At 37.3% G+C, this 13723-nt stretch overlaps 1 protein-coding gene across 4 annotated transcripts in view; it reads left to right on the top strand.

Moving 5' to 3' along the window:
• Positions 1-13723, top strand: part of PLEKHH2 (pleckstrin homology, MyTH4 and FERM domain containing H2) — a 123086-nt gene that overhangs the window by 68333 nt on the left and 41030 nt on the right. For 2 of the 4 annotated variants that reach the window (XR_014235098.1, XM_082357988.1), the window contains exons 10-16: positions 341-435; positions 1055-1199; positions 3430-3566; positions 3670-3780; positions 3941-4027; positions 5383-5541; positions 13307-13387. Coding sequence is in view for 3 of the 4 variants with exons in the window: in XM_082357988.1 (XP_082214114.1) it covers positions 341-435; positions 1055-1199; positions 3430-3566; positions 3670-3780; positions 3941-4027; positions 5383-5541; positions 13307-13387 (815 nt within the window). In the remaining variant the exon portion in view is untranslated. The remainder of the gene's footprint in view (positions 1-340; positions 436-1054; positions 1200-3429; positions 3567-3669; positions 3781-3940; positions 4028-5382; positions 5542-13306; positions 13388-13723) is intronic. The other 2 variants (XM_082357989.1, XM_082357990.1) reach the window with 2 other exon arrangements.

The following is a 13723-nucleotide window of genomic DNA, read 5'->3' as shown; positions in this document are numbered from 1 at the left end:
TACTGCTCACTGAATCAGTCAGCAGGTGTCTGTACTCATTTCTGCCCATTGTGAGCTGGATGGAGATGCCAAAGAAATATAAGCTAAGATCCTTGCTCTCAAAGAGCTTACAGTCTGGTTGGGGAACTAGCACACCTGAGGACGTAATGAACCATATAAGAGAGTGTATACTTAAAACTGCCATAAATGCCATAATTCTTCAGGTAGACTGTGTAATGAATATTGTATGTTCATCCAGTTTCTCTTTAATTGGAAGTTTTGCTAATTCACATTCATAAGAAATAGGCATAAGCGCTAGTTAGAAGGTTTTTTTTCTTAATCATTTTGTTTTCTGTTTCAGATTCTGTTGCAGTGCTTTCCTATACCACATCAGGACTTTATACATCACTGATATACAAGAATATGACAACCCCAGTGTACACAACTTTAAAGGGGGTAACTCATTATTGTTACCGTTAAACATGTGGGGCTCTTCATGATGAATCAAGAAAACTGTTTAGTCAAGCTCCAGATTCCATTCTTGACATTTTATATGGACTGTCCCTTTATAGGGAGTTTTAGAAGTTCACACTAGCATATTATTAAAAGAGAAGAAATGGAAAGATCTAGAGAAGATATTTATTCTTATTGGAGTATTAGAGGTCTGATATGCTCCGTTTTTGTTATGCTACATGTGAGTCTCCACCCCCTCCATAGCTGTTAATTGTTTAAAGGAAATAGTATTAATGGTGTAATGAAAACTCCTAATATAGAAAGATCTTTGTATCACTGCCAGGGTTCCCCTCCTTTGTGTGAAGTACCTAATTAAAATAAGTATCAGAAAAAAAAGTATCGGCAGGTATTAACAGCCTTATGTTCTTAGGAATCTTTTATAATTGACAAATGCCTTGCTAATTGGAATTTGGGATTTAACCATGTGACTTTGATAATGGCAAAATATTTTCTTGTATTCTTTAAAAAATCTTATTCCATAACTTCTGGTAAAACATTCTATAGCTAAAGAGAGTGGTGACTTTAAGGATGGACACAGGGAGGCTGTTTTGCTTTTCTTCAGAAGGCGACCCAGATAAGCAGCAACCCATTCCTGGATGACTCCTCTGGGTCAGAGGAAGAAGATAGTTCCAGATCCAGCTCCCGGACTTCAGAGTCAGACTCTCGCAGTCGGAGTGGGCCAGGCAGCCCCAGAGCAATGAAACGAGGTAAGGGAAAGTCTCAGGCATACAAAACAACTCCAAATAGTTCAGAATATTTAATGGGAGTTTTATCTCTATAATAGGACTTAAAAAAAAAAATCTGAGCTGCCTTCCACTCATAGTGAAAAGAGTATTCACCTAGGACTAAGACGCTTATATTTTAGTCCTAATTCTCTTCTAAATTCTCTTTGTGATTCCAGACAAGACAGTGGGTTTTTTTGTTTTGTTTTGTTTTTTGTTTTGTTTTTTAACCTTATCTGTAAAAGAGAGATCATTTCGTTACAGGAATAAAGTGAGATACTTGGCTTAAATGAGGTTTTCCTTTTACAGTTACTGTGTGATTTTGGATAATTTATAGGATGGACTTATTTCAGCTAAATTTGTTGCACTGCTAAATAGCAGAAGAATATACCTAAAAATGTGGTGGTTAATCTGATATTAAGATGGAAACCAACAAAAACTTACTTTAGACATGTCTACGATTTTTGTAGATTTTGAAGAAATTTTTGGCATACAGGTTACAGAGAGAGCCAGTCACATTAAATGACATCTGTATTTTACAAAAGCCTTTAATGCCGCACAGTATGTTGGTTTTCAAACTGTGTTCCATGGAACCCCTAGGTACTCCCAAACCCCTCAGCTTCAACAGGAGCTGTTCAGCTCTCATAGGTTTAATATTTGGGGCTTCCATCAGTCCCTTTGCTATACGACCTTGCCCCCTTGACAGCCAGAATCAGGTTATATCACACTTTTGCTCAAAACACTGCAAGGACCTCTTATAAAGACTATAGCATGTTATGTGATTCTTTGATGTCTTCGACCTCATCTCCTCCTTTCTTCTCTCTTACTCAGCTCTGGCCATCCAGACCCTTTAGCTGTTCCTGGCACATGCCATTCATTCCTTTAGTTCAGGACCTTGCACTGATTGTTTGCTCTACCTGGTATTCTTGCCCCAGATGTTCCTTTGCCTCCTCCAGTTGAGACACTGCCTTCTCAAGGAGATCTACCCAGAGCACACCATTCAAATGTATTCCTTTGCCCTTCTCTAACTGCTAGCTCTTTTTATTCCCTTTAGTCCGCTCTACATTTTATTTTTCCATGGCATTTGCTCCCTGTTTTTTGTCTGTCTCCCCCGACTAGAATCTGTGTTCCATGAGGGCAGAAATTTGTTCGTTTTGTTCTCTTCTCTGTCCCTAGCACCCTGGGGCTAGGAGCCTGAGATTTGCACTCCAACATTGCCTCTGCCTAGCTGTTTGACATTGGACAAATCCTTTAATCTGTGGACCTTAGTCTCCTTAGAGAATGGGGGCATGAACCAGGATGGTCTCTGAAGTCCTTTGTAGATCTAAATTTCTGTTACTCTTTGAAAAATAAAGATATTACTATTATCACAGCCATTATTTGTCTTAGTCAAATAAATAAGAGGAATAATATAGTGACATTGTCCTGTTTCCCTTAAATGTTAATAAACACAAAAAATTGCCACATACTGTAATGAATAATGACTTAAGTCCTTGATTTTATTTAATATTTTCAAAATCTCCAATTGTAGTGACTCTCCAAATGTGGCTTACAACTTGCAAGTTGTTTTCTAAAATGGCAAGTGAATTATTGTGAAAAATGCTCCCTTGAATTTTACGTTAGAACTGCTGGCAAATGAAATAGTCTGTTTATATCTTTAAGTCTTATTGCGTCTCTTTTATGAAAGATTTTCAAAATCTATAAACTAGTAGTATTGGACTTGTGTGTTTTTTTTAATGTGATGTTACTTTAAAAATGATTACATGTAAAGCAATTATACTCCAATAAAGATGTTTAAAAAAAATGATTACAAAAATTAAGTGCAGTAAAGTGTGATTGTACAAATCTTGATAAATTAAGGTTCAACATTTGTTTGCCTACATGTCAATATGTAAATACACATATTTTTAATCCTTAATAAAAGATATTGTTAGGCTACTGCATACATTTTATATACGTAAAAATAGCTGTGCTTATAATCATACCAAAATATTATTTATATTCCTTTAACTTCCTCGGAGATTTGCATGATGGTCCTTACGCTTAAGTTCTGTTTTCTGCTTTAAAGGTACTTCATGGCCAAAGGTATGGACTACATCTAGTGTAGGAAGGTTTAAGATTTGGGATTAGATGTATTTCTTAGGAAAACTGACAGTCAGCATTTGGACCACGCAATTATTAAATATTGACTTGATTTATTTCTTTATTCATCTAGGTGTGTCTCTCTCTTCTGTGGCTTCTGAAAGTGACTATGCTCTTCCCCCAGATGCCTACTCCACAGACTTAGAGTGCTCACAGCCAGAGCAGAAGCTCCCAAAAACTTGCTCATCTTCCAGTGATAATGGGAAAAATGTAAACACTGAATCAGGTTTTTTTTTTTTAAACATTAATGTATCTGTTAGTTTGAGCCTCCAAAGGGAAACTTAAATATTTTTTTAAAAATCTCTTTAATTAGGAACCACTGGAAAAATCTGGCTACTTATTAAAAATGAGTGGTAAAGTCAAGACTTGGAAGCGGAGATGGTTTGTTCTTAAAGGTGGTGAATTACTTTACTACAAATCTCCGGTGAGTGGAAACTGCTTGTTATTTAGAACTGAATTCCTCAAACTATAAATCACACTCCTGATTGATTTTCTTCCATGTAATGCAATTAATTAGACAAAGCATTTCTTATTATGACTATTATAGGTAATCACTTTGCATTGGTTTTCTTCCTTTCATACAGAGTGATGTAATCAGAAAACCCCAGGGCCATATTGAACTTAGTGCATCCTGCAGCATTTTAAGAGGAGATAACAAACAAACAGTTCAGGTACTTTTTTTTTCTTTTTTTGTATCATGCAAAACTCAGTTCTCAATTATGTAAGCTAATAGAGTGGAAATTGGGTGTTCAATTGTTTGTTTATTCCATTTTGGGGTCAGTTTGATGCCCCAAAAATGTGTGAAACCCCAGGACTTCTTAGTGAAAACTATAATATAACCTGAGTATATGTGAGTAACTCTACACTTTCTTTGCCCTTGATCCTTTACATGGTTCTTTCCCCACACTAACCCTCCCAGCCATTTTCTGTTCTCAAACTGTCAAGCTATTTTAGGGGAGGGTTATTTGATAAATGAATTCCCAACAAGATATTCATAATTTAATGTACTATTAAATTCAGAAATGTTTGCAATTTAATAGAGAACCGGAAAATGGCAGTTCTATGAACTTCAGATGCTGTAACACCTAAGTGGAAAGGATATTGGTGAGCAGAGGGCCTGTCCTGGCTCCCACTGGGTCACATGGCAGAGGTCGCTGCTGACCATTTCACCCACACATAATGCCAGTCTTGCTAGAAACCTTTGTTAAATTAAAACAAGCAAACAAGAAAAACAAGCTATTGAGACAGTTTGGTATGTGTGATTTAAAATTCAGATGCTTTATTTCTGAAATGCCTTCAATAATCATTATTTTCTTATCTTGCTCCTTTGGAGAGTAGAATACAATATTTTATTAGAAAGGTGCATTATCAGTGTTTCCAGTGGATAATACCTGAGGACTGCCCAAAAATGTAGAAAGGAGAATCAGGAAAAACTTTGTCTTGGAGCATGGCAGATAAGAATCATTTGTAGGCTTTGGAAATATTTGGAATTTTTGAAATGTGGCTAATTTGAACTTGAGAAATTGTGAGTTCATAATATCTGATTACATGTTCTAAGAATTCTGCTTCTGCTGTATAGGTTTTCTTATTTTATTTATAATTGATTTCTTCATTTCCATAACAAATAACTTCTCTTTATTTGCTTAAAGTGTGTTATTTTATTACAGTCTGCAATCATTCTGCTCCTCATTTCAATAACCAGGAACCTGTAGCACATTTAAGGGAGAAAAGGAAAATGTAATGAATAAACAAGATAAAAAATCATGACCCCAAAGCTTAATACTATGAAGAGTTATAAAGTAAACAGAAGTGAAAAAAATTATTTCAAAAAAATTAATTGTCATTCTCACAAAGTGTTTAAAATATGCTACGTGATTTATGGAATCATTTATTTAGAACCTAGGATTCAAGGTTCAGCATGTTTATTTCCATGTTAGGTAGTGATGTTTGAAGAATGGACAAGGAAATGCTAATATCCTAAAATCTTCAGAGTTTCCTTTCCTATCTCTTTCTTATCCCATTCTAGTTGACCACTGAAAAACACACATACTATCTGACTGCAGATTCTCCCAATATATTGGAGGAGTGGATCAAAGTGTTACAGAACGTTCTTCGGGTACAAGCTGCCAACCCCCTTTTCCTCCAACCTGAGGGCAAACCAACGGTGAAGGGATTGCTCACCAAGGTGGGAACTCTTATACATAGCAGTATCCCAGGCAACGATGGAATTAGCCCCCAATCATAAAAAGTGGGCATCAGAGAATATAAATATTGAGTATTTATGTTATCTTGGGGTGAGAAAGAGTGTTTTAAGTATGATACCAAAGACAAAAACCATAAAGATGAAAAATGATAAATTTGACTACTCTACATAAAAAATGTAAATGTTCTTGGGAGTTCCCTGGCGTTCCAGTGGTTAGGACTCTGGTTTTCAGAACCTCTGCCGAGGGCCCAGGTTCAATCCCTGGTCGGGGAACTAAGATCCCACAAGCTGTGTGGCACAACCAAAAACAAAAAAAAAGTAAATGTTCTTACTATCAGAATTTCTCTAAGCAGAATTTTTAAAAGACCAATGAGAAGCTTTGGAAAGGTATTTGAACATGAAAAACAAGCTTTTTCTAATCAGTAAGTAAAGGATAAATACCAGTGAGGGGAAGGAACAAAGGACACAATGAGAGAGAAGTAGAGACAGTAGAGAGAAGAAATACAAATGATCAATAAATATATGGGAAAACGTTCTACTATCAATAATAATTTTCTTAAAAAGCAAGAAATAATGGATATTTTTTAAAAATCTGATCAAGGGAGGACCTCTTTTAAAAGTGTGAAATGCGGTATTGACACAAATTAAGAAATTTGCTAGTGAGTTTATTACTTTAGAAGGCAATTTGGCAATGTCTTGGCTAAAGTGTTTACTCAGTAAATATTTTTGAATGAACAAATAAATGAATGAATATTAAATGCTTTATGAACATATATACGTACCCTTTGATCCAGCAATCTCAGTCCAAGAAATTTATGCTTAGGAAATTATCTTAATTTGCATAAGATTTAAGTATGAGGATGTCCATCACAGCATGATTTTTTCTTTCCTATTTAAAACAAATGAGATATAATTAACATACATTGAAATGCAGATCTTAAGTGCAGAATTTGATCAGTTTTGACAGATATTTACTGTCACTCTCTCAAGATACAGAACATTTCCATTACTGCAGAAAGGTTGCTTGCACATCATGGTTTATAATGAAGAAAAACTGGGATCAACTTAGATGTAGAGTAGAGCATAGTTTTAAATAAATATTTATGTAATCAGGTAATGCTTTATGCAGTCATTTTAAATGTTGTAAAAGAATGTTTAATGTTTTAGAAATAAGTTATGATGTATTGTTAGGTGATAAAATAGCGTATTACCATAAATACATAAAAATGGTTGTTATGCCATTTTTGGTAAACATGTTTGTAGAAAAATGTCTGACTAAGAAATATACTAAGGTATATTAGATATCTCTGGGTGGTTTTTACTTCATTTTTGCTTAGTTCTGTTTTCTAAATTTTTTAGAATGAGGAAATATTGATTTACACTAAGATAAATATTATTTATGAATTTTAAAGAGTTCAATTGGTCACTTTTAGAACAATACAATAAGATATTTACATGCAAAATATTACCCACAAAAGTAACCTCTACATCATCACTCATCACTCATGTACTTTATTTATGTAAGAGGTGAAAAATTTAGCTGTAGATGAGCTATGCCACCATGTAATTTATACTTAATATTAATGTGGGAATGTAGGTGGGTGCTCTTCAGTAATATTTACAAAGACCGGAGAAAAAAATTGGAGAAAAAAATTACCAATACATTCAATAGAGATGCACTATGTTTTTTTCCAAAACATTACATTACCATGAAAATGTTTTTTCAGTTACTGATGGGCTTGAGAACTCCTTGGTATTGTGCTAATATATGTTTTCCAACGAACACAGTGCCACTTTAAATCACATTCTTATTCTAATTCATAGTAACTAGGTGTCCTCCTGTTTCAAGGGCTATGTTTATCAAACCCTTAAGCTTTAATATGATCTCATGGCTAAGGGTTTGTTACTTCTTTCACAATTAGTGTTTTTGTTTTTTTGCTTATTTTTAATTGTTGGCATGGCTTGTCAATTTCCACTCCAGTTACATTTCTGCTGTTCCCTGCTTCCCATTTCACAATTGCATTTTAAATGAGTATAAGTTGATGTGATTATCAGATGACTAAACCATTAGAATTTATAGACAGGATGCTTATTAGGTTTCTTTCCTACCATTTGTGAAGGCTTGTCCACCCCCATATTTTCACCTGCAAAGCCTTATAAAGAGAAAAACTCATGCTGAGTGACTTGTTCTGAGCTCACGTTCAGGCTACAATCCCAGATATGGCAGAGCAGCATTTGAATACTTTGGAGGGGAGGAGGCTTTTCCAAGTTGTCACACTGTTATTATTAAGTACAGAAATATCTAGGTAGATATTAAGAACTTGACTAATTTGATTCTGGACAGTCACTCTTGCAACTTTTAATGCTTTGGAAGAACATTTACTATATAAAAATTCATTTATTTAAAAAAAATGTATTGAGCAGTTACCACATGTCAGGCAATGAGCTGCAGGGTATTAAGATGAATAGGCCACTGCCCCATCCCTCAGAGAGCCTCATATCTATTGGGAAAGAAAAGGACGTCAGCATATTTATAATGATATATATAAAATACTATTGTTGACATGCATCATAAGGTCACAGAGAAACCTAATTTAGACTGTGGGATCAGGAACAACTTCTCAGAGAAGATTTGCCTGTGCCAAGTCTCCAAGGAGGAGTAGGAATTAATTTTGGAAACGGACAAGGAAAGGTATCCCGGGCTAGAAGACAGCACGAACAAAAGACACAGTATCTCAAAGCAGTGCCACCTATGCGAAGAGCAAGTCCTTTGGAGAAAAAGTTGGAGGGTCCTGATCATGGAGGGCTTTTTTGTCTTGTTAAGGGCTTTGTTCTTCATCCTGAAGGTGTTGTGGAACCCTTCAGGGTTTGTAACAGGGACATGGCTATATTCATGCTGTTAACAGATTACTCTGCTGAGAGGAAGATGAATTTGTGGGAAGCAAACTGGAGGTTCTAAGAACAGTAAGTGGAAGTGGTTTTCCTCAAGAGGATGGGATTCTGAACTGGTCATGGGGAAAGAGACCAGAGGGTGAATCTGAATAATGTTAGGAGGTAAAGTCTTCCGTTAGACTGAATTCAGCGACTAGGAAGTGGGAGAGATAAGGATGGCTGGGTGAAAGACCGTGCCGGATAATAGAGAGCTCAGAAAACAGGAGCAGTTTAGGATGACTAAAAGGTTATTTTGGGAACTGTCAATGTTTAGAGCTTGTGAGGACACCTGAGTTAAGAAGTCCAGGAGGCAGTGGCAACACCAGTCTCCATCAGAGGAGAGGGCTAGGTTGGAGAGAAGGATTTGGGGAATTGTCAGCATGGATATGATAGTTGAAAACACAACAGTAAGAGAAACCACCTAGGAAACTGTGTAGGGTGGGAAGAGCAGGGGACTGTTGATGGGACACTCGGGTTCCCAAAATTTGAGGGCACGTAAAGGTGATGTGTGAAGAGACCCTGGAGAGTAAGTCCTGGAGGCCAGGGGTGGAGTGGTTGACAGGGAGGGAGTGATCTGTAGTGTCAGATGCGGTCAAGTGCTAGGGCAGAAAGTGCCTTGAGGTATGCTGAACGGTAACCAGGTAATGAGTAAGTGCAGTATTGAGTGTGGAGGACTGTCCTTACTTTCCGGCACATGAGAAAGAATCAAGCCGGGAGGGAACATGGTGTCAGGAGAGGCACTTTTTCAGATGGGAAAGGCATACCTTGAGTTTCCAAATTGAAGGGAGGAAGCTGGGAGAGAGAAGTGGGAGGTTAAGAACAAAGTCCAGAAGAAATGGGTGATCAGGCATGGCGGGAGGGCACTGTGGAGGGGCTGGACTTGCAGAAAGGTGAAGAAGGATGAAAATCTAAGTTTGTGGGGCAATGAGTGAAATCACGTCTGATGTCCTCGGCTTTCTTTTATGAAGATTACGCCAATGGACAGTTCCATGAGAGTAAAGGAAAGGATTGAGAATAAGGGAAGTAGGATATACCCAAGGACAGATAGAAAGATTGATTTACCGAGGGCCCACCTGACTTCAGTGATTTGAGTTCATGTTGGTTATTTTTCTCTAAGATGCTCAGAAATAAGAGCAGAGACTTTACATTGTAGTGATGTGAGGATAGTCATTTTTTTCTCACATTTTATTATGTAGATTTTCAAATACGCAGAAAAGTTGGAAGAGTATTTTACAGTGAACACTCATATTCCCACCACCTAAATTCCACAATGAACATTTTACTTGCTTTATGCATATCAAGATGATGATTTTTAAATCAGTGTTTTATTATGGGCATTTTCAAACACATGTGAAAGTAGAAGGAATAACAGAAAGGACCTTCATATATTCATTACCCAGTTTCAACAGTTATTAACTATGGCTAATGTCATTTCTTAAAACCTCCCGTAACCTTCTTTCTCTTCCTACACGCTCCACTGGATTACTTAAAAACAAATGGAGGTGAAATTCTGTTGAGTGGATTTGTTAGAAGCATGGGAATGCAACATAATCACAGGTTTTAGAGCAAGAGTTGTTTTGTGATCAAATATCAAATCCAGGGTTGGTGGAGAAGGAAGAGAAGCCAGGAGGGAACTGATAAACTGGAATAAAATGGAAGGGTTGGAGGACTTAAACGTTTTGAATGAGGTCAAAGAATAGGAGTGGTGTGAGTAGGAGGGTGGGAGCTGGGGGAAGGCTGGGATCAGAGAGTAGAATGTAAATTTCAGAAGTGGAGCAGTTCCCAATGAAGGAAAAAGGACCAGGGTGTGGCCAAGCGGATGAATGGCAAAAATGGAAGGATAGCAAAGGTTTTTAGAAATGAAGAGAGCAAGGAACTATGAGTTAAGATTGTAGGGAGGCAGTACAGCAAAGAGGCTAGGGCAAGAGTTCAGGGGCCAGACTGCGTGGGTGCATGTCCTGCCTCTGACAGTCGCCACTTGTGTGACCTTGAATAGATTACTTAGAGGCTCTGTGCCTTAGTGTCCTTTTCTGTTAAGTGGCAATAATAATAGTGCCAACCTCACAGGTGCTGGGAAGATTAAATAAATTATTTAAGCATGTAAAGTGCTTTAGAACAGTGCCTGGCACATCATAAACATGCCAAAAGTGCTAGCTATTATTATCACAAGAGTTTTACCTAGATGCTGAAGTCAGCAAGACAGGTGGCAGAATTTGTGGTGGAGAAGGCTACAGGCATGAAAATATAGGAGAGGGGAGAAGACCATGGGAGCTTATGTTTTGTGTGATGACAAAGGCCAATCAGAATATGATACACTATTTGTCATCAAAGTTTCAGAGAGAACTGATATAAGTAACTTTGTTATGGATTCAAGGTAAAAAAATTTATTCTTTCAATTATTTAGTTCACCAAAGCCTTGAGGTTTGAGATTGTCTTTAAATCTTTGTGAGGATTCTTCTAGTGTAATTTGTTTTATTATGATTTTTTCAGAATAAGTCAGAATTGGAAGAAATCTTAACGTAATCAGATGTACATAAAAAGACTATGTTTTAAAACACAGCTTTTACTGTAAGTTGGCAGAAGTCTTCATTAATTTGTAGTTCCTCAAAGGCACACATTGTTCTCTTTGAAGATAAATCATTTCAAAAGTATACTCTCTATAGCCAGATGCATTATTCTTCAGTTTTGGTAAGGCTCCTTTCTGGAGTTTGTTTAAAAGACGAAAAAAAAAGCTGCATAACACAAGCTGTTTAAAACTTCCAGGATATTTATCTGTAAATATATGTTTCTAAATTTAATTAAACCGAAACATGTCTTGCCAAATGCGACATTTTGTTTTGTTTTGTTTTTCCTCAAGCAACATTTAAATCCATCAAACTGTTAGATGGTGGAGTTATTTGTTTGCTTAAACCATAGTTTTGAAAGCCCAAAGGCTGGTTGCATTTGTGGCTTTAAACGAAACATGTGTTTTACTTCTCCTTATGCGTAGTGAGGAAGGAAGCATTTATTGAGTAACTACTAGTATCCTTTATTTACATTTTCTCCTTTGGTCATCACAACAGCCCAATGAGGTGTACAGTAATCCCATGTTAACGACAGAACTTGGGAGGTCAAGTCAGTTGCCTGAGGACATCATCCATCCAGTATGTGGTAGAACTGGAATTTAAGCCTTGGTCCATTTGACCTCAGAATCCAGGCCTTTTCTACTGTCGTGACTTGCTGACTGTAAAATCCGTTGTGGCAATAATTTATATTCTTCTCATTGTACAACTGTCAGAGCAGTCCGTTTAAATGTTATGTTATTACAAGGGCCCTGCAAAATATGTGTGCTCCCCATCCCCATATACTGCCCCTTCCCCAGTGACCTCTCCCCTTCCTTGCTTAGTCTCAGACACATGGGCACACACCGTCTCAGGACCTTGGCACTTGCTGCTTCCTTGCCTGGAGTGTTCTCTCAGGTGACTGCATAGCTCATCTACCTCCTCCAAGGCTTGAATCAGTGTTGGTGATGCCTTCCTGACCGCCTTATTTTAAATTGTAAAACACGTCCCTCCTTCTCCAGGCACTTCCTTCTCCTTTCCTGCTCTAGTTTTCTCCTTCGTATTTATCACCATGGGCAAGCATGACAATGGAATGTTGGGCTTTCGTTTTACCGGCCAGTGTCTTGGTTTCCAGGTGGTGGGCCTCTCCAAATTGAAGCCCACTCTAACTATTGCAGGAGAGGGTCAAGCCTCAAGGCAGAAGTTGGCAGGGCTGCCAGGGTAGTGGGATTATAGGGCAAGCTCAACCAGGCACACCGCATTCTAGGTCTGGGGCAACAGAGCCTGTTATCAATCTTACCCACTGATGGGAATGGGGTTCTTGGTGTTTTTCTAGGCTTGAGGGTGTAGCTGGGACTGTCTGGCAAAGATCTTCAGTGCCTGTACCTGGGCAGAACTGGGGCAGAGAGGAACTCACAGTGAGGATCTTCATAAAGCTACCAAACAATGAAAAACCTGTGGTATTCAGTACAAATTTTGGTAAAATGTCTTCCACCAAAAAAATAACCCCCAAAAACTAGGCGTGTAAACTCTTCGTGTTCTTGATGAAGATATGTAGCATGCTGCTGGGTTAGTTGTCTGTCTTCCTCACGAGGCAGTGAGCTCCTTGAAGAAGGAGACTGTGTCTCATTCATATCCGTCTCCCCAGTATCTAGACCAGCCTCTGACTATTCAGAGTCAGGAATCAGATTCAGATTCCATCCCAATCACTTGACATAGTTCCTGACATATAGGAAGCACTCAATATGTAATAATAGCTTTTAATATTATTATTTTACAATTTTGTGTGTATCCTTCTGGAGAAGGTATCAAATGTGTTTAGTGTATTATGACTTCTGGAGAAGGCATCAAATGTTTTGAATGAATGAATCTCTTACATTTTGGAAATCACTAGAATTCTTAGGTTTCAGTCTCGTTTCTAACATTAGAGTGTTAACCCAGAGAGCCCCACAGGGTTATTGGAAATCTATGTAATATAAAAGCTATGAAATACACTTACTTGTGAAACTGGCATCTTTGAATCCTTAGTCCTAGGCATAGTACTTGACATATAGTAAACATTCGTTAAATGTTGAGTGGTGAGCACCAAAGCAAAACATACCATGCTACTACTATAATGGGTAAATTTTAAATAGCATTTGGATAGTCTAGTTGGAATATCACTTACATCTCAAGCAAACTGGATAGCTGAACAGCTTCAAATAAAGTGTATAAACTATACTTTAAAGTGTCAGAGTTCTGAGCTACATTTGTAATTCTTTGAAATATGATTTCAGGTAAAACATGGCTACTCCAAGAGAGTCTGGTGTACACTTATAGGAAAAACATTATATTATTTTCGTAGTCAAGAAGATAAGGTATGTATGTATTTTTAATATGCTAATTAGAGGAATTTTTTGTTTGTTATGGCTTCAAGTTTTCCCTTTCACTGTTCTGTTGCTAGCTCAAACTTTAGGATTTTTGATAAGGTTGAAATTTTGCATAAAATTTATTACTAAGGTAATCATAGACCTACAGGGGTTTTGATTCTTAATTATAAGCCTTAGTAACTTTTAATTAATTCTTCTTCTAAGACCTAGAAAAGTCTTCCTCTATCCCACTTTCAACATCAATTTCTCATATTTTCCAGGTCTGACAGACTAGATAAGGTTGATTGAAGGGAACAGCAAGCTAGGAAAAAAGAGCTGGGAAGG

Source organism: Balaenoptera borealis (assembly GCF_965194805.1).
Source record: "Balaenoptera borealis genome assembly, chromosome: 15".
Lineage (NCBI taxonomy): Eukaryota > Metazoa > Chordata > Mammalia > Artiodactyla > Balaenopteridae > Balaenoptera > Balaenoptera borealis.
The sequence above is the reverse complement of the archived record's forward strand: the minus strand, read 5'-3'. Positions and strand labels throughout refer to the sequence as shown.